General features: G+C 34.9%; 1 protein-coding gene across 6 annotated transcripts in view; it reads left to right on the top strand.

Annotated features, from left to right (window-relative positions):
- Positions 1-1,754: 1,754 nt before the first annotated feature.
- SPINK5 (serine peptidase inhibitor Kazal type 5) overlaps positions 1,755-22,152 on the top strand; it is a gene marked incomplete at its 3' end in the record, with an annotated part of 66,955 nt that continues 46,557 nt past the window's right edge. For all 6 annotated transcript variants that reach the window (XM_084885435.1, XM_084885433.1, XM_084885434.1 and 3 more), the window contains exons 1-4: positions 1,755-1,867; positions 3,056-3,081; positions 7,632-7,759; positions 10,191-10,263. In XM_084885435.1, coding sequence (XP_084741561.1) covers positions 1,813-1,867; positions 3,056-3,081; positions 7,632-7,759; positions 10,191-10,263 — 282 coding nt within the window. In that variant the 5' untranslated portion in view covers positions 1,755-1,812. The remainder of the gene's footprint in view (positions 1,868-3,055; positions 3,082-7,631; positions 7,760-10,190; positions 10,264-22,152) is intronic.

Raw genomic sequence — 22,152 nt, 5'->3', positions numbered from 1 at the left:
GAGAGAGATAGAGAGCTAGAAACGTCGATGAGAGAAGAACATCAACCAGCTGCCTCTTGCACACCCCCTACCGGAGATGTGCCTGCAACCAACATACATGCCCCTGACCGGAATCGAACCTGGGACCTTTCAGTCCGCAGATCTACGCTCTACCACTGAGCCAAACCGGTTTCGGCTTTAAGAGGGTTTGATTCCACAAAGTTCAAAACTTCCCTTCAATAGGTGTGGGACCCTGTGGAGCACTGGAACCCAACCTTTGGAACTTGGGGAACAGTGGGCTGTCCGAAAAGTTAAACCTGGAGTCTCTAACGTTCCTGATCATGATGTGTGGTTAACTCTGAAATTAAGTGTTAAAACATAAAATAATCCTTCAGGTTGAGGATTTTAAGAAGTAGTTATATGCCAAGTTTGATTCTACAAAGTTTCTGCCTTTACTGTCTGTAATGGTGAAGCAGTGGAGTTGAGAAAATACTGAACTTGTGTTCTTTCTTTTACTTTCTTTTATATTTTTAATCCTCACCTGAGTATATGTTCTTATTTATTTTAGATAGAGGGGGAGGGAGGTGGAGAGAAAAGAGGAGAGAGGAAGAGAAACATCAATCAGTTGCCTCCCATGGGTTCCCTGAGCAGGGATTGACTCCCAACCTAGGTATGATGGGCCAACCAACAGAGCTACCAGGCCCAGGGTGTTTGTGGTCTTTCAAGTTGCACCTCTACTGTCTTCCACCTACTGTATTTTCTGGCGTATAAGACGACCCCCTAATTTTACAGTTAAAACATTGGTTAAGGCCTATATTCGCTGTTTAAGACTACCCCCCACTTCCGAGGCAACACCAGTTCTTTTTTTAATAGACCGCCTCTCTGACTCTGGCCAATCTGAGCAGGCTTTTTACTAGAACACAGTGTAGCTTCGGGTACAGAACATGTTCACTGTGTTCTAGTAAAAAGCCTGCTCAGATTGGCCAGAGTCAGAGAGGCGGTCTATTAAAAAAAGAACTGGTGTTGCCTCGGAAGTGGGGGGTAGTCTTATACAGCGAATATAAGCCTGAACCTATGTTTTAACTGTAAAAATTAGGGGGTCGTCTTATACGCCGGAAAATACGGTAAACTGCATGTCCTTGGAAAAGTCATTTTTCCTCCTCTGAGTTTCTGTTTCCCCATGTATTCAATGCTAGAATTTTTCTAGGTTATCTTTTAGGATCATTCAAGTCTAACTTATATACAAATATGTGACACCGAATGGAGACACTTAGAACATCTGGGGATGGAAGCAGCAAGAACCCTTGCTTCTCTTCCTATAAAGCAGCTTTCTCCAGATGTGGTGAAATCTCTCAGTGTTTACCCGAATGGTAGTACAACTAATCCGTCTTCTTTTCTCCTCCCTCCCACTTACGAAGGGAGCCAGGTTAGAAACATGTTTCTCTACGCGGTGATGTGTGTGTCTGTGTGGCTGAAGAATTCAGTTTCTATAGAAGACCGTGGAATGTTAAACTTTGAGGAATGTCCTTGGACTCAATCTATTATTGCCCTTTGAGGAGGTATCATGAAAACATATTAGAACTACTTTGGAAGCAGATGTTATCTGTTCAAATCTGCCACCTTGACAGGATCCTAAAGGATGGAAGAAGCTAAATTGATGTATCTTAAGTCTAGCACGACCTTGAACAACTGGTTTTGTAACGTTGGCTGCTGTGGGTGTGTGTCATCAGGCATATATAAAGTAAGCTGCATCGCCATGGGTTCAGTCCGAGAGCAACGAGCTGGCGAGCAATGCGTGGAGCAGACTTTTAGCCAGTTTACATCATCTTCATCATGAAGATAACCACAGTGCTGGTACTTCTGAGCCTGGCTCTCTGCCTCATACAAGGTAAGTAATTTGCATGCAATCTAAGCTTCTTGCCACAAACCACAAAGCCTGGACAGAGACTTGTCTCCCTCCCCCTGCCTGTACTTAGTATTCAAGTTTACATAAATGTATGTAATCCTAAATTACCTTGCCAGACACAGAGCTTTAAGGAATTATGAATGTGGTTTTATAACGATGTTGTTATCTTTAGAAATGGCAAGGAGCTTGAGATAATCTGAATTTTATCCATGAGAAATCATTCCAGCATTTCTACATTAGTACTAAAAAGCTAGTGGATTCTTCTTTACCTGACCCTCTTAGTAAGCATATCAATTCATACTTATAGGAATTATGTATATACTAGATATTTGAAACTTCAATGTATGATATACATATAATGTTTATAAAAATATTAACAATTTAAATTCAATTATCTATTCTTACTTTAAAGCAGTAGTGCCCTCTAGCATATTTTATTTGTGCTAAATGTATTAAAGGCACTTCTTATAAAAGGGAAGGGACTTTTGTGGGAGCTCAGAGGTAGGTTTCTGCATTTGCTACTTGAACTTGGAGGGAACATGGATTTTGCTTAGAGCTATCTTGCTGTGAAGCATTTACATGTTTTAAAGGAAACCCTAGATGGAGTTTTAAACATTATGCACAAATGATGCCCACTTCTCTAGGATAAATGTGTTGGTGCAAAAAGGTGTCTCATTTTGACAGAGTATAATATAGCCTGTGATTTTAATTAAACTTAATGTTTATCCTATCTCTAATTTTTGTATCTGTCATAAGGAGGCAATGTTACCAGAATTCAGAAAATTTAATGTTATGTGTACATATGATCTAAACTTTCTGCTACATTATACTTTCAAATTGTAATTGATATGATATAATTGATATTTAGGTTATAATTTTTAAAAGAGGTCTGAAACACTCTGCTAATGAAGGGATTTTATAAATTGGATATTTTGAGGGGGTCAGAAAACAGATACATTTTATTTTCCAAAGTGATTGGGCCTTTCTGAGTGTATACACTGGGGCCATCCCTTCATTATATTTCAATGTGTTTAAAAAAAATTGTGGTTTTCTAACATATTTCCAGTAAAGTGGGCAAGTCACTGCACTGAGCAAATTGTTTCTTTTACTTATTAAATATTTTAGATCCCTTTGACTTTGTTTTTGTTTTGTTGTTTTTTTGTGTTCCAGATGCTGCCAGTATGAATGAAGATCAGGTTAGTCCTGCTTTTTCTGTTCATTGAATTCATTCCAAGATCTCTAAAGAAAAATGTTCACGGCCAACACCTTGATATTAATAATGCAGACACGTGTACTGATAGGTGCTAATAGCTTTTGCTAAAAACACAGAAACAGGTCTAAATGAATCAAGGCTTGAGTGTCGGACACACACACATGACTGTGTTAGTAATAATGGGTGTGAGCAAGAGGGGATCTACCATGCTATCGGAGTGCTTTAAAATTCCACAAACACATCAGGGGATTAGTATTGTTCAATTTAACAGCTGAAGGTTATGACACACACAGGGAGCAGAAATTAGTTTTCTTGTGATTATTATGTTAAAAGGGGATTGGCTATATCTTGTATAATGTCAGTGTATATACTCCATTCAATAAATATTTATTGGGCAGGTTTAATGAATCAGACCTTGTTTGAGATGCTGGGGATATTAAAAAATAAAGGAAAAAGACAAGCACTGTTCTGTCATGGAGCTCACATCTCAGTGGAGGAAACAGACAAACCAATCAGTCAATTAGTAAAAACATACAGTACATTAATAATGATTAGTCTTAGGAGGAAAAAACAGGAGGATGGAAGATAGGAATTTCTGGGGATGGAGGTGGTATTAGTTCGTCTTGGGATAGTCAGGTAAGTTCTCCCTGAAGCTAACAATAGAACAGGGATCTGAAGGTGATGGGGAAGGGTCGTGAAGATAATTTTTTAAATTTAAAGCAGACCAGGCAGAAGCATCCATAATGGCAGAGGCCCTGACTTAGGAGAGTGCTTTACTACCTCTTTCTTAGAGGCTTTTTGTTTGAGAGCTAAAGTAATTGTTTTCTATAGAAGTTAATCATTTTACATATCTGGAAAAAAATTTAAAAGGGCCAGTTACACACACACACACACACGCACACACACACACACACACACAACTATGCCATTAATTCAGCACTTGAATCAGTGCTATGTATATAGCAAATATTTGCTACATCTCCCAAAAACCATACATTAAGATAATAAAACAGTAAAATAACGCCTTTCTACAAAGAAAATATTAGAACCATGGTAAAATATTCTCTTGCTATATTTTATTATAACAAATTTTAAAAAAGAAACTTCTTACTGGACTGTTCTAAAGAGTTTCATCATAGTCTCTATTATCTCATCTGTTTGCCGATTAAGGAGAAGTGAGAAATGTCTATGGTGTAGTAGAGTGGTATTATGGTAGAGTAGAAAAGAAAAAGGCTGTATTTGGGGAAATTAAACAGCATTCTCACTGGGATGTTGCAGTAAAAAGAAGGGTATTGAGCAAACTTCATTTTTTAGGAAGCCATAATTTGTTTTTAGAGTTTGTGACAATTGCGGTGATTTCCAGTGGATGTTTCAAATTCTGCACTGATACTTTTTATGGTTTTAAACTCTATTTCACTAAAACACCAAAAAAAACCCTACATTTAGCCACATCTCATGTTGGAATAAGCAAGAAGAATACCAAGAAGTAACTTTTTCTCTGGAAATGTTTCTGATCACAGAACTTAGATATTTTGCCCAAAATGAAAACTATTGATTTAGTCTCTCTTGTGGTGCTGGGGATTTTATTTTTCAAGCTCAGTCAGTAACTTGTTGAAAGTTACAAACATGAGCCAGAGCATCATGGAAAAGTCCTGTAGTAACAGCAAGGATCTCTACCATGTGCTTCTATTTGCATTCACAGAGGATCATTATAAAGCCAAAGCAACCTTGTCAGTGCTCTAACACAGACAAGGAATGATGCCAACTCCCTGGCACCTGTTGTGATGATGTCTGGGGAGGGACAATGGAAGACAATGGGCTATATAACAGCCACTGATGGAAACAGGAAGAGCTTGGCCCTAGAGGGCTCCAGTGTTCCTGGGCAGTGGGGAAAACACAAACAAGAGTAACAATACCAAAGAACGCGAGCCAAAGTCTGCCAGTGAGACTGCAAGTAAACAGCTGCTGGGATTTCACCTCTCCACCTCACCATGCCTTTTTGGCCTACATCGGCTCCTATTTCAAAACCCTCTTTATTATGGTGATTGGGAATATGTTATATTTTCCCCAGAGAAAAATCCAACCACTGCTTTCGATTTTTACAGCCTTTTCCTGTTTCATAATTCAAAAGGATAGTGTTGAGTCTCATCTTAACTAGTTAAACATTGTGCACAAGTTTCTTAATCTATTCTCTATGCCTGGGTTATTCATTAAACAACCAAAAATAGAGTAGAGCTCATCTAATTTTGACATTGGAGAGGTCTATTCAGGAATATCCCAATTGACAATGTTCTTATTCAATTGACTGCTAAAAGCTATTTAAAGCTTTATTCAAGTGCTATGAATATTGTTTTAAATACTTTAAGATCTACCTCACAAAGGATGTATGTCTTTTATTATTATGATTGATTGATTGATTGATTGATCTTTTCAGAAGAGAGAGAGGAACATTGATTTGCTGTTCTACTTATTGATGCATTTGTTGGTTGCTTTTCACATGTGCCCTGGTGGGGGATTAAACTCAAAACCTTGATGTATTGGAGCCATGTTTTAACCAACTAAGTTACCCAGACAAGACTAGAATGGTTGTATTTCTATTACAAAGACACCGGGGTCTTCTCTGATTCTTGACAAAGTTTCTAATTAGATTTTATAGAATCATTTATATCTGGCATGCTAAGCAGTAACTTGCAATGCTGGCATAAGATACTATAAAATTAAAGACCAGACACGGATCTCAGAGGCCCACTTGTCGGTCTGTTGTCAGAAATTATTACTGTGCTCCTCAGATAAGTTCACTGGGTAGTGACCATAAACTTAGAGATATTTCAGTAGGTTTTCCTTAGCAAAATTTCACAGGGCTGGTCTCTTACATTATTTAGGTACCTTTCTCCACCATTAATAATTTTTCAAGTGCTACCAACTGCCTCTATGTTTAAAAGGCTAGGTGAGATACAACATTACCCACTAGGTGGTAACCAACATTTAAACAAGGATTTCTCTATATGCTGTTATGTCTATGGTACCTGGCAAAGTAATTTCATAAGTGTTTGCTGATTAATGAATAGTTATTGTGAAGATATAGGAAGCTGAAAAGAATTCTTTAATTAATCCTTTGGAAGAGGTTGTATTTGTTGGAGTTGGAGCAAAGACATGATTTAATTTTTTTCTAATGCAAGCATCTCAAAGCACTATTTTATTCCTTTTGCAAAGGAAAAACTTAGATTTCAAAGACTTGCTCTAAATAGCCAATGGACTTGCAAAACTAATAGGAAATATAAAGCATTTTAAATAATAGAATAGGTGGAAATAAGGACAGTGGACAGATCTTTAAAAAGAGGGTTCTTTCTTTTAATGCATTTCTTAATTCAATATACTTTATTGGAGAACTCCTATATGTCACTCAGTCGTTTTAGGAGTTTAAAATTAATGGCACATTTGCAATACTTGGCAAAATATTGTTCAGAATGATTTCCCCTCTCCTTCCTAACATTGGTACAGTGCTTCCATCTGCATTTAACAAAAAGAAAGCCAACATCAAGCATAGCACTCCATGTTGAAGGATATCACACAGAATAGGAACATAGTAGTTCCAGAGAATATACAAAAAATATAAACTAACTAACTAACTAACTAATAAATCTAGAACAACTAGGCCTCCCCAAGGAAGTGATAACAAAGGGCCTAGACACTGCAGCTTTGTTAGCTTTTACCAGTAAGTCAGTTAGTTGGATGTGAGGTTTATTTCATTTCGGAAGAGGACCTAGTCTATAAATATGTTTTCCAAACATATCTGACCAAGCAGTCCTTTCATTCAACTTTTAACTTGTTTTCCACTTTTTACTTGAACAACTGTTAACACTTCCCGGAGCTGGAGTCTTGGGTACATCCTTTGCTGACACGGCAGAGGCTCTTTTCAGAGTCCAGTTCACACCCTGTGTCCCGGTCCTCCAGCAACTTTTCAAAGTCCTTCTTACAGCACATGATGACCCACTGTGTGCTAGATGTTTAATATGTGCCATCAGCATATTCCAATAACAATGACAACAGCAACAAAAACAAACCACTAATAATAAAGGAGGAGGAAGAGGAGAGAGATTCGACTTATTAAATATCTATAAGCATCAGACATTCTTTGAGGGCTTTTTACATACATGTTATGTTTCATCCTCAGAAGACCTGTGAAATGTATATATTTATAATCCCTGCTTTTTATTTATAGGGTTAAGTAAACCTTTGAGAAGTTAATTTGCGAAGGCTATTGGATGTGTAAATGGAACCATGAAATATATAGTTTTTTTATTCCCAGTTCCTTGTTCTTTGAATGCTTATTAGGTGAATTTGCAATCTCCAACAGACAATACACAATATACAGAGTCACTGTTTTTGTTTGTATTATTTGTAACAACTGAATGAATGTCTTCTATATAAAGGGGGTAGTGGTTATTAAATAATATTGTTCAAGGAAGTTTTTCTTGGAAGATCTTGCTTTGATAAGGTTTCAGTAAACACTTCTTTTCATCTTTCCCTTAGAGTTCCTGCAGTGAATTTCGGGTATTGATGAAAAATGGGAAGCTTTTCTGTTCCCAAGATAAAAAACTTCTTCAAAGCCCTGATGGAATAATATTCCTCAACAAATGCGCCACCTGCAAAATGATACTGTGAGTCAAGTTTCTCTTCCAGGTGTTTGAGTTACCAGCTGATCTCTGAACTAGTAAATGTATTCTTTTTACTTCTTGGCAAATATGCCTTTCTAAATCTAAATGGTTAAATAAAAATAGTTTGTAGATCACTCTGGCATCTCTGATCAGATAAAATTGGGTAAACGCCACCCACCTGGAAAGGTTGAATCATCCAGCATATGGTATTCCAAAACACCCAGAGGGCCCGGCATGAATACCTTATGGAAAACTTAATAGTCTTTTGAAGATGTAGTTCCAATTTGGGTTTCCTGGCCCTGAAAAATTAATTTAAGAAAGGAAGTCAGAATCCGTGGGCCTGTTCAGACCGGATTCTGTTGTACCTTAGGGACTGAGGTTGTACTTCAGAGAATGATGCCAAACTTTTCTGTGGCAGCCAACCAGGAGAAGAATTTAAGCAGGATACACCCTGACTCTGTGAGCTGCCAGTGTCTTCAGACATTTGGGATTATGCTAAAATGAGATGGATTAAAAAGTTAATTATAGCTTGCAATTACCTGCAATTCAGAAAGAATTAGTATTCAGGAAGTTAATCAACATCTGTGCAATGCTTCTTAACTTGACTTCCTTCTCTCCAATGACACCTCAAAACAGAAAATGGCTTGAGCTATCAATTGCAAAACCTCAAATCAAAGTGTCCTCATTTGTTTTTGAACAGGGAGGTCTTCTCAATTTCTGACCAGCATCCAAACTTCAACACTGGTACCACGCCAATACTAAGCTTACCTGTTTAAGATAATTAGCTTTTTAAATGCCAGCCTGGTATGTGTCAAGGCATTTAATTTGACATAGCCAATAATATTGACATAGTGAAGTTCTGATCATATGTGCTGCTTCTAAAGAAGAGACTGTGAGAAGATGAGGGAAGGCAGGGCAAGATGCAGAGTAGGGTGAGGCCCAGGGAAGGTTGAAGAATCCTTTCTTATTCTCTTGGAAGCTGAATGTAAATCAGCAGGTCGATTATTTACCATAAAGTTTCCTTCTTAATTCATTGGATGTTTTGATAGTAGACCGATACTATGAAATAAGTTTACTGAAAACTAATTTAAAACAAATATAAGATACCTTAAGACACATAAGGCAGTTTAGCACTAAGAAGTCACTCACTACATTATTTTATTTATTACCTATATAAATGAGTTGGAATAAATTATATTTTAACTTGGAAAGGAGACTGTATGAGGCATAAACACTGTCTTCAAATTTCTAAAGTTGTCCTTTGGGTCCTCAGAGGTTGCAACTGGGTCCAAAACAGGAAGGCAGATTTTTACACATTGAGAATAAATTCTTACTTTTTTCTTTTTCAATATTCTTTTGATTTTCTTTTTCAAAAAATTGAATTTATTGGGGTGATATTGGTTAATAAAATTATATTGGTCTAATGTATACAATTTTACAATATATCTTGTGTATATTGTATTGTATATTCACTACCCTAAGTCAAAACTCCTTCCATCACCATTTATCCCCCCTTTACCATAACTCTTGTACCTCCCCCCACCTCCATTTTCCTCTGGTAATACCACACTGTTGTCTGTCTATAAGGATTTATTTTTTCTCAAGCCATTTACCTTTTTTACCTGCTTCTCCCCTAACCTTTCTCTCTAACACCTATGAGTCTGTTTCTATTTGTTAGATTGTTTTTGTTAATTAGATTCCACATATAAGTGAAATCATCTGCTATTTGTCTTTCTTTGACCAGTTTATTTCACTTAGTATTATATTCTCCAGGTCCATTCATGCTGTTGCACCTTTATGTTCATTGCAGTGATATTAACAATAGCCAACATTTGAAAGCATCCCAAGTGCCCATCTGTAGATGAGTGGATAAAAAAATCCGTGATACAATTATACAATGGAATAGTACTCGGTCAATAATATGGTCTTTCAAATAGAGCACATGTGTCAAACACAAGGCCCGCGGGCCAAATCCAGCCAGCCAGGCCTTGCAATGTGGCCCGCACCGCACTGTCATCACTGCACTCCGCTGTCAGTTTATGACATTGTCAGTTTATGACTGTTCAGTAAACCATTCGGCCCGTGATTTAGGCTGGATTTTAGATTTTGGCCCCTTCTCTGATTGAGTTCGACACCCCTAAAATAGAGCATTCCTATAATGGTACAGATGGCTTTAAATTTGGTAACCACCTGGCTGTTAGAAGTATTTAAGGGGACTAATCTTCTAAGTAGTTAAATGTATAGATTTTTGCCAATAGGACCATGTTTGAGATATTTTTTAGTACAGAAGAGAGATTTATGGTCCCTCTGCTCATTTCTGGATCTGTCAGACTAGGCTGAGGAGAACAGTAAGAATTAAGTTCACCATATATGCTGTTATCCTTAAAAAGTTGGGAGATATGTCTAAGCTATGCTATTTCTTGCTCTTTTCCAGAGAAAAAGAAGCCAAAACCCAGAAAAGGGCCACGCATTTAGCAAGAGCCACTGGAGCCACTGACCCCACAAAGGTAAGAGACTAATTGGAGTCAATTTGCCATATTTACTTTCAAGATCAAGTTTTACTCTATATAGAATTTTTTATTTCCTACTTACTAAGTCATACCTGTTGTGAAGCCAGCTGAGAAAGGAGGGTACCTGGGTGGGCTAAATATCCGGTACAGCTAGTCCATAGGCCCAAGCCATGACCCAACTCTCTGCAAACATTTTGGGCACTGACAGAGGCTGAAAGGAGGAGTAAGTCAGTGTGACGCCTGCCTTCCTTAGTCCTTTCTGGTTCCTCCTGTTCTGTATTAACTCCAACAAGTACCTTCGTAGGACTGTACAACTAAATTCAAATCTCAGAGCTTTTATTTATTATTGCTGTCACTTGCACCATTTATGTATTTCTCAGTGTCATTTATTTCATCTTTGAACTTTAATGTGGAACTAAATGAGAAATCAAGTTTAAAAAGCCAGCTACAGTGTTTAACATGTGCTAGCAGGCATTTGATTCATTTTATTTCCTTTTCCTTTACTTCTTTTACTTCCTATTATCTATCTTTTCCAATACCTGAAGAGTTCTAATTTAACTAGAGTTGTTTGTCTTTATCTAATTTCCAGATTGGATGTAGGCCAACATTTGTTTGAGAAAAATGTTCAGTGGTAAAAAAAAACAAAACAAAAAAAAACACTCAACAAAACTTTTTAAAAAATAAAAAAATGATATAAAATGAAAGAAGCTGCAGAAATGCACCCTAACACACAGCCATTTCACTTTATACTTTTTAATTTATACAAAATATTTTATTTATGCAAAAGAATAAAAATTCTAGGCCCAGATCGAAGAACATTTCTAGCCTACAAATGCCTCACAATGAATTATTGACAAGCTGGGCTTATTGCCAGGTATCCTGACAACTACTCACACCACTCCAGGTCTATTTAGTTTCTTCTCCAATATCTTCTTCCTCTTCTTCCTTTTGTGTGTAACAGGTAATAAAAATGATTTGTCATGGCAGACACACCCAAATTACTTTAACATCCATATTCTAACTAAGCTACCATCTTCCTTGTCAGTGTTACTTAGGAATGTCTGAGAACCTCAGCCTCCACAAAAAGGCTAGTCAGATTCTTTGCTGGTCTTAGCCAGTCTCACTTTTAAAAAGATAACACAATCACCACTCAGTCAATTTGAAATCCTTTTTCTGAGCAAAAAGGACCTGCTTCTATACTCTAAAAATCATTTGGGGTCAGAACAGTTTACTAGTAACAATCAAATCTACCTTTGTCACATTTAAAGAGTGGCTCACTCTGTAAGATTTATTCTCTCCCTTCTCCTCCTCTTTTTCCTTTATGAAAAACTGGTACATCAATAGTGTTTAAAAATGCAAAATACAAGCAATGACCAAAAATGACACACATCCCAATCTTAACAAACCTACTATTTTAAAAATATTACAAGTCAGATGTTTTCATATATAGGCGCATATTTATTGAATTTTCATCAAATAGAATTTTTGAGAAATAAAATAACAGAATTTTAAGAATGTTAACATTTTATGCCCGGGTTAGAATTTTTACTTCTAGGTAAAGTTCTTAAAGTTACATGTTTGGCTCTCTAGGAAACTACTTACTTATAAATCAAGACAATTAATGTTTGGTCATCTGTGTTGATTTTATTTTAAGTGTTTGAATGAATTCATACAATTACACTGTGTTTGTTTTTGTTATTTCTCCCTCCACTGTAAAAGAGAAAAATCTGCCCACTTTTTCTGATTAGACTTCTCCCATCAAAAATTAGCATTGGTACTCACTCTCAGAATAAGGTACTCTACCTGTTCAAGTATTTTCCTCCTACAGACATCCTCTCTCTCTTGCACCATCAATTTCTTCTTCACTAGGATGCCATTCTTTCACCTCCCAACCCTAATATCCAATCCATAAATAAGTCTTGTTGGCAATCTCTAAAATACTTTATCCCAATTTGATTCCATTTCACCATTTTCGTTTCTATCATCCTAGTCAAATTCTTCATAATTTGTAACCTCTAACGTATTCAGTAATGCTAGGCTTGTTTTTTAATTAATTGACTGATTGATTCAGTGTTTCTCATTGATTTAGGTTGACAAGTTTATAGGCTACTAAGCTCATATGTGTATATTTGTCTTTCTGAGTTCTCAATTCTGTTCAGATTAGTTTATTGCTTTAATAACTAATAAGGCAAGTTTTCTGTCTTAGTTCACTTTTTTCAAATGTGATTTACCTATGCATAGGTTGTTTGTTTATATAATTATTATAAATAAAAATATCACTAAATTTATGAAAGCCCCCAACTTGAGCATAGGAACCAATGTGATTAAGATACATATAAGTTAGTTTGAGTAAAATACAATTTTTAGAATATTAACTTGCTCAAATCAAGAGTACATAATACTTTATCCTTAATTTCTAACTTTTGTGTATTTTATGAGATTTAAAAGTATTCTCTGCAGGAATGTTTATATTTTTTGCTAATATCTAGGAAATTTGTAAGTGTTTTGCTACTTTAATTGCTATTTTATTTTTATGGTATTTCTATCTAGTTATTGTTGGTATAGACAAATTCTATTGATTTCTATAGATTGATCTTATATTGAACAACTTTATAATACCTTCTGTTAATTCTTATAACTTATTTACTGTATTAATTCTATTTTTTCTTCGTAGTTGCTTACATTATCTGCATATACTAGCACAGTGGTCGGCAAACTGTGGCTCTGTTGACTAATGAGTTTGCTGACCACTGTATTAGCAGATAATAGACATTTTAATCTTAACACTTCTTTATTTCTTTTTCTTTCCTTATATTATGGGCCATAATCTAAGGGTTCACTTATTAAACAGTAGTGATAATAATAAACATCAAACTCTCTCCCCTATTTTAAGGGAAAACATCTAAAGTTTCTCCATTAAGAATAATATTTACTATAGATACTTTTTCCATAAACTGTGGCCAGTTTAGGAAGTCCCCTTCTTTGCTTAATTTTATGAATATGTTTTGGTCATTATCAAATGCAGTCTCTTCAAACTATTGAAATAATTTTCTGACTTTTTCTTTCAGTCTAATGAATTAAAATTCTTGATAAATTTGCTAATGATAAACTATTATTCTTGTCTTAGGGTAAATCATACTTAATCATAATGTATGTTAAATATAATATTGGATTTGGAAAGTTAATATTTTATTTAGAAATTTGAAATTATTTTTACAAGTAAAATGAGTCTATATTTATCTCTTTTTAATTATTCTAATGTGGTTTAGCAATCAACAGACAATTACCCTGAGTGGTCACATTTCAGGTTATGGCTGAATAAAGAGATCAGCAAATATTTTCTCCAAAATGCAACTATAAATTTAAACAAATTGAACAAAACAATCATTATGACCACTCTGGAAACTGAAGAATGGCAGCCTATGTCAATCTGACAAGTGTTTATGCTTGAAAAACTGCTAACCTTTGGATTACAACAATGGGAGTCTGCAATGCTCTTGCTTAAGGAATACATCTTATCTCTGTTGCTTCCTTGCTGTGGAGGATCTACCAAAGCAGGGTAGGATATAGGGGTCAGCACTGCCATTGTTAAAAGGAGCTTACCTAATTTTGGGCAGTAGGCTACAGTCATACACAGAGATGTTTTCGGTATACGTCATGACTTTCACTAAGAGTAAGGGGAGGTGGCCCAAGGCTGTAGCATGGTTGGGGCAAATGTATTTCTGGCCGAGTTCTCACACATTGGCAGCAGAGAGCAAATAGAGACCAAGCAATTCACATAGTCCTGGTTGACTATAAGGCTATGCACAAATCATTAGAAAACACACACACACAAAGTTCCAGTGTAAAACAAATCCTGGAGTAGATGCAAAAATGGCCTGATCTTTGAATGCCCTCCCCTGTGTACACCGGGTCCATCTGCACAGGATAGAGGCCTCACTGGCTTGAGGTATTTGAGCACAAACTGTGTCTAATAATTGGTCTGCCACAAGTTATACAGATACAGGGGGAGAAACCTAGAAAGCCATGCTTAAAAATAATAAAAATGAATAAACAAATAGAGATTTTCAGTGAAAAAAAATATTTAGATTAGGACAATAGTTCTAACAACAACTTAAGACTTATGGGTTTCCACTTACATAATATACATATACATATATAGGACTGGAAATTCTAGAGCTGAAAAGTAACTCAAATGAACTATTGAGTAGAGAGTTCAAAAGCAGCTTTTAGATTGCATAAAAAAATTAATAAACCTGTAGAAAGATCAACCAAAATTAACAGTGGAAGTACAGAGAAAAAAATTGATGAAAAATGAACAGTCATGGAGTCCTTGAGATAACAGCAAGCCTGACAATACAAATAGGAATACAATAGAAATATCAAAAATAGATCTGATAGAAAAAAAAATTATTTGAAGAAGTAATGACCTAAATAGTGTCATATTTGATGAAAAAAAAAAAGATCTTAACAATCACGAATATCAATAAGCCCCAAATAGGATTTAAAAAATAGCCAATTCAACAATATTGTTTAGAAATTTTAATACTCAACTCTCATAAACTGATAAACAACTACACATAATATCATCAAAGATATACAATACTTGAACACTATCAGTTAATTGAACTTAAATTGAAAAATACAGAATGCTTCCCCAGTGATTGCCGAAGGTACATTTTTTTCAAGTAACAGTAGAACATTCTTCCAGATAGATTATATAAAAGATATAAAACATATCTCTATAAATTAATTGTAATTAAAATTATACAAAGTTTGTTGTCTGATCACAACAGAATTAAATACAAAACTCCCAAAAAATAAATTATGGAAATTTCCAAATAACTGAAGGATCAAAGAAACAACATGACAGAAGTTAAAACATAATTTGAGCTCAGCCAGTGTTGCTCAGGATTGAGCATCAACCTATGAACCAGAAGGTCACAGTTCATTTCCCCATCAGGGCACATACCTGGGTTGTAGGTTCAATCCCCAGTAGAGGCATGCAAGAGGCAGCCAATTGATAAATCTCTCTCATCATTGATGACTCTATCTCGCTCTCCATCTCCCTTTCTCTGAAATCAATTTAAAAAAAAATAAAAAACAACATAATTTGAACTGAATATAAGCAAAAACACAGTAATTTAAGACCCAACAGGTTTTAGCTTAAGTAGTATACAGTCATACCTTGGTATACATGAGGGATTTCACAGATACCAAAATCCAGAGATGCTCAGTTCATTACTTAGTCCTCTGTATCATTGATTCCATATTCATGGATAAAAGGTCACAATTTAATATTCTGAGCTTCCATATTAAGAAAGATGGAGGAAAAAGAGAGCAAATGAAACCCCAAGCAAGCAGAAGGAACATAAAGATTAGAGCAGGAATTAATGAAGTACAAATCATAAGAAATTTAAAAAAATAATAAATCAAGTCTAAAAGCTGGTTCTTTGAAAAGATTAACAAGCTGACAAACCTTTAGGCAAAATGACCTAGAAAATAAAGAATAAACAAAAATTTCCAAAATCAAGAATGAAATATACAGTGTAAATATATATCTTAGAGAAATCACAAAGATTATAATGGAATATTAGGAACATATTTATGCCATAAAAGTGGACAGCTGAGATGAAGTGGATGAATTTCTAGAAAGAAAGAAACTATTAAAAATGGACCCAAGAAGAAATAGAAGATTAAAATAGACCTCTAGTAAGTAAAATAATTAAATCCATAAGAAAAACCAGATCTAGATGACTACATTTGTGACTTTCATCAGATATTGAAAGAAGAAATAATACCCATCTTTTACAGACTCATTCAGGAAATAGAGGAGTAGGTAACCTTACCAGTTCATTCTAATGAAGCCAGTGTTATTCTATAATAAAAGGATAATATGCAAATTAGACCAGATGTCTTCCGGACAAAGCTGCAGCGGCTGCTGCTGCACTACAAAGGCCAGGCCAAGGCTTAGGCAGCTGTGGTGGCTGGCAGTGGCAGCAGCAGTGGCATGATGGGGGCGTCGCCTTCCCCTGATGGGCGTGATTGCCTTCCACAGAGGGAGGCCAGAGGCAGCAGCAACAAGGAGGTGATGGAGGCAATGCCTTCCCCTGATTGGCCAGTCACCTCGTGAAGGGGAGCAGGCCTAAGCCATCAATAGGACATTCCCTAAGGGTTCCCAGACTGTGAGAGGGGGCAGGTGGGCTGAGGGATCCCCCCCAAGGGCATGAATTTTTGTGCACCGGGGCTCTAGTTCCAATATAAAATCCAAAGGAAGATATCACAAGTACAAGGGAAACTGACAAATATCCCTCATAAACAGAGATGGAAATATTTTAAACAATATATTAGTGAATATAAAAAAGAAAACCATGACAAAGTAGGAATTATTTTAGAAATGCAACTTTGGTTGAACAGAAAATTTGATACACAATATTGATAGAATGAAGGAAAACTACATGATTATTTCAATAGATGAATAAAAATCACTTAACAAAGTCCAACACTCATGCAAGATAAAAATTTACACAAGAAAACGAACAATTGATAAACTTTTCAACTGATAAAGGGCATCTGTAAAAATCTACAGCTTACATTATACTAAATGGCTAGAAAGTGAATACTTTGACCATAAGATTGAGAAGAAAGCAAAGATGTTTGCTCTTATAATTTCTATTCAATGCACTACTTCTATTCAACTTGAACTGGAAGGTCTAGGCAATGTAAGGCCAAATTTCTTAATTAATTTGAGACATCATGATTGAAAAGAAAGCAACTGTCTTTAATTATAGGGACATGACATTATATATAGAAAACCCTAAAGATCCACAAAAAGAAAAATTACTAAAACTAATAAATAGTTTTGGCAAGGTTTCCATATATAAGATCAAAACTATAGTGTATTTATATATACTAGCAATAACCCAAAATTCAAATTATTAATTTCAATCATAATAGCACAAAATAATAGAATATGTAAAAATAAAATTGCAAATGCAAGATTTGTACCTTAGAAACTACAAAACATTGAAATGAAAGAGCTAAATAAATGGTGAGGTAGTCCGTGGTAATTCTCCCAAATTAATCTTCAAATACAACATATTTCCTCTGAAGATTCTGGCAGACATTTTTAATTTTATTTTTTGGGTAAAAATTCACAAGTTGAACCTAGTATTTATATAGAAATGTTGGGACACTTAACAGTAACTGACTACAAAACTTATTAAAAAGTAATGGTGAGAAAATAGTGTGGTATTGGGTATAAGAACAGACATGAAGATCAATGGAATAAAACTGAGATACCTTACATTTACAATGACTTAACAGTGCTTAAAAAATCGAATAACTATAACCATAAAAATAAACTTAGATTCTTACCTTATACCATACAGAAAAATTAACTCAAAATGGATTACGGTCCCAAGTTTAAGAGCTATAGCTATAAAATTTTTAGAGTAAAACATAACAAAAAATCAGGAATTTGAAGGAGTGTTTTTAGATTTGAGACCAAAAGCATGATTCATGAATATAAACTTAATAATTTGGACTTTATCAAAATTAGAAACTTTTGTGTTTGAAATGAGATTACTGAAACAATTACAAAGGAAATAATAGGCTGGAAGAAAATGTTCACAAATCATGTATTGTAAAAGACTTCTATCCACAGTATATAAGGACTTCTTACAACTCAATTATAAAAAGGTGAGCAGCCCAACTAAAATAAACATTACACTAAAGGTATATTAATGGCTAATAAGCACATAAAATATATTCCACATTGTTATTACTTAGGGAAATGTACATTAAGACCACAGTGAGATAGTTACAATTGAGACACTCCCAGATTGCTGAGAGGAATATACAAGGGTGCAGCAACACTGAAACACAGTTTGGCAATTTTAAAAGAATTAAATATGAATTTGTGTTTAATATCATATGTTATTTTGTGATGTTATGCTAATATTTGATGTGTTTAATATGATGTTATGTTAAAGATGACCTAGCAAATTCAGTTCTAAAAATCTACCCCAATGAAGTGAAAACACATGCCCACACAGTCAAGCATGTGAATATTCATAGCAGCATTGTTTTAAATAATCCCAAACTGAAAACACTCTAACTACAGTACCTAAATATCCACTAATAAATGGATAAACAAAATGAGCTATATTTTTACAATGAAATATTCAGCAATTAAAAAGAATTGTACCACTGATGCTGTTAAAATACAGATAAACCTAAAATATCATGCAAAATTTAAGAAGCCAATGATATATTTATGAATCCATTTGTATGAAATATCCAGAAAAGGTAAATTTATAGAGTCAGAAACTTCAGTGGTTGCCTTTGGCTGGAGCTGGGAGCTAGAATTAACTATAAATGGGTATAGGGGAAACCTTTGGAATGATGGAAATATTGTAAAATTAGGTTATAGTGATTGATGGTTGTATAACTCCATAAATTTACTTAAAATTATTCAAATAGTACTTTTAAAATTAGTGAATAATATACTTTCATTTTATGTATAGCCAATGTTTATATCTTTTTTCCAATAAACATTGCATATATTTTTATTTTCATCTTTCTCTTTCTGTTTTATAAGTCATATAGAAATCTACCATATCAGCATTTTTGTTAATCCCCAATATATTATAGTTTCTGAGAAGTGTGTGCCAAAATCCCTTCTTCCACTTCTTGATTTTTCTATTATATTCTGTTGGTTAGAAAGAACCAACATTATTAGGTGAATTTAAGCTCATGATTATTTTACTTTTCCCCCTTCTTCCTGTTACTTTATATAATGTCCCTTTTTTCCCTTAGGACGCATTTTAGACTCAATTCTATATATTATTAGTATTGTTGCTCTGCTCTCATTCATTTTTACCTTATATATAACTTTTTTTATCCTATTGTGATATTTGAGTGCCTTTTTCTTTTAATTTTTCTCTTGTGATCAATAACTCTTTGTTCCTATACTTAAAATCTAAACACACATTATCTTTTAATCTGTGGGGTTAGTCAATTTATAATTTTTGTTACTTGTTTTACTAGGAGTTGATTTTCACAATTTTTCATATTTTTAGTTACTACACTTGTTTTTACAAATTATTTTTGAAGTAGTTTCTTCCTTTGGCCTTTCTTTGATGATGACTTAAATGTAACATATCTTTTTGTTGTTCTTTTCATGACTACCCTAAATACAATATCTATAATTATAATTTATCAGAATGCTAATGTCCACGTTTACTGTTATATTTCTTCTCCCCTAATGTGTTAGTCTGCTCTCAGTTCACTTTGTTAAAATCTCCTAACTTCCACAGTTTTATTATGGCCCAGATTATAGATTTGAGTTTCTCTGGCTACTTTTCTTCTTTCACTTTTCACAAATTCTAGCGATGTCCCCTGTTTCTTCAGATATTCTTCCTGTATATTTTTACCCCTTCTTGAAGATTTCTAAATTTATTCTTTATGTTTTTATAGATTACTTTCTATTTTAAATTAGGTGGGTGTTTTTTGTTTTTTTTTAGGTCTTCTATGTGAATTTCCTAATCTGATTCTTCTTGTTCATAAATTCATTATGTATTTGTACCTATCCTATTTTTATTCTTTATAGTGGCTTACTTATTTCCATTTAAATATTTTTCATACGTAAAGATTCCACTTTTTTCTTCCTTTGTTTCTTGCTTTATATTGCAGTATCTTCCCTCATCTCTCTGAAGCATAGTTATGTTCTCAGTAAATTATTCTTCTATGCATTCCAATAATACTGCTTCAGTTGATACTTATTCTGTTCATATTACTATATCTTTTATGTTGTTTTACTTCCCAAATATACAGATTTATTACTATAATATTCCTTAATGGCTTTAGTTGTGTGTTTTTTCCTGCTAGAGTGAGTTAGATAATATTGAAGGCCAAGCTTTAGTGGCTTCCTCTCCAGTGAGTGTAAGGGTAAGGACGGGAAAAGGGAAGGCCCACAGCTGAAGGTTCTGGAGCCAGGGTTGCATACACTGGATCACCGCCACTCCACCAGGTCAGGAATCCATCTGTAAACTCTCAGCAATTGTCAGCATTAGGAAGAGGTGTTCTCTGTAGGCTGTGCTCCACCAGCCCTTGGGGTTTGGAGGAGGAGGAGGAGGTGGAGTAGTAAATGCTTGCACCTGTTCTCATCACCTCCCAGCTGGGCTTTGACCTGCCCTGTCATCACTCTGCTAACACCTGTGACCTAGTATGCTGTGGTTGATTTTCTGTTGAAGAGGAATAGCAGTGATTGTGGAAATTAATAACTGATTCACATTGCTGAGGCTTCCATAGTTTCAACAAAATGATATTCAGGGAAAATCAGCAACTTCCTGTTGTTTTTTTGTTTATTTTGTTTTGTTTTTAATATGTTTTATTGATTTCAGAGAGGAAGGGAGAGAGGTAGAGAGATAGAAACATCAATGATGAGAGAGAATCATTGATCAGCTACCTATTGCACACTCCCTACTGGAGATCAAGCCACAACCCGGGCATGTGCCCTGACCAGGAATCTAACTGTGACCTCCTGGTTCATAGGTCAATGCTCAATCATTGAGCCACACTGGCAAAGCCCCTGTTGTTTTCTTATACTCCACCCATCCTCCTCTCCTTTCTGTCCAGTGAAGAGAACACCCTAGTTCCTATCAAAAATACTTTGCAATAGGAGTTCTCTATGCCTAGAATGGGTTTCCCTCAGATATTTAATGGCCAGCTCCTTGTCATTAATCTCATATCACCTCAAATGTTACCATTGCTGAGAGATCTTTCTTGAGACTATATTTAAAATAGCCATTCTTCTAGGTGCTATCATATTGTTCAGTATAGTTTTCATAGCACTTACTATAATTTAAAATTATTTGTATTTATTCTCTATTTCTTCCCACTAGAATGTAAGTTTCTTAGAGCACATATTTCTTTTCTTTTGTTGTTTATTTTTCTTTTCATTCTTTTTTACCCCCTTCCCCCTGTGGTGATGTGACAATATGGAATGCCTAGAGCCTAGTGAGTGTGTAATGCCTTTTAAGGAAAAATTAAAAACTGAATGGATGAAAGTAACACATATGGCCATTATTTATCCTGTTTTCACTCTATTTTTTTTACCTCTTTCTAAACATGACATGAACAGTGGGGTATGTCCTATAGCTTTTCTTTTCTATTTTAATTTTTCCCTCTTTGTTGGCTTCTTTGTTTCTCAATGTAATCTTCTGTTTTACAAATTCATTCTATATTTGTATTTATCCTACCTTTATTCTTTCTATTGTATGACATACTAGGTTCAGGTCTATGTTTTAAATGTCTCATATCTCTAGTTAAATATTTTTATTATGACAATATTGACATTAAATTTTATTTTTCAATGTGACATCATAAAAAATAAATCTTGTTTTATTCTTTGATTTTAGAAAGCAAGTAAATTCAATTTAACTCTGTGTATTTTTTAGTTAGCTCATGTCACAATAGTGAGTTGCCAAATAATGTTTTATAAGTATTCATTTGATCTTCAACATGAATCTGTAATGTGGATAGGGTGTGGATTTCCATTTTTCAGATGAGGAAAGTGAAGTTCAAAGAGGTGAAGTAGGTGGGTGGCTGATGGGAGAGTTAAACACTAGTCTTCAGTTATTACCTAGTGCAGTTGTTTTTCTCACTGTTCAAGTTTGTCCCTAAGTACATATCATATTACTAGAATCATGATTTTGGGACTTCTCCAAGTATCTCTAAAACACATGTGTCAAACACAAGGCCCGCGGGCCAAATCCAGCCCGCCAGGCCTTGCAATGTGGCCCGCACCGCGCAGTCATCACTGCACTCCGCTGTCAGTTTATGACATTGTCAGTTTATGACTGTTCAGTAAACCATTCGGCC

The sequence above is a fragment of the Pipistrellus hanaki genome, assembly GCF_964339955.1.
Source record: "Pipistrellus hanaki genome assembly, chromosome: 5".
NCBI classification, from domain to species: Eukaryota; Metazoa; Chordata; class Mammalia; order Chiroptera; family Vespertilionidae; genus Pipistrellus; species Pipistrellus hanaki.
The sequence above is the reverse complement of the archived record's forward strand: the minus strand, read 5'-3'. Positions and strand labels throughout refer to the sequence as shown.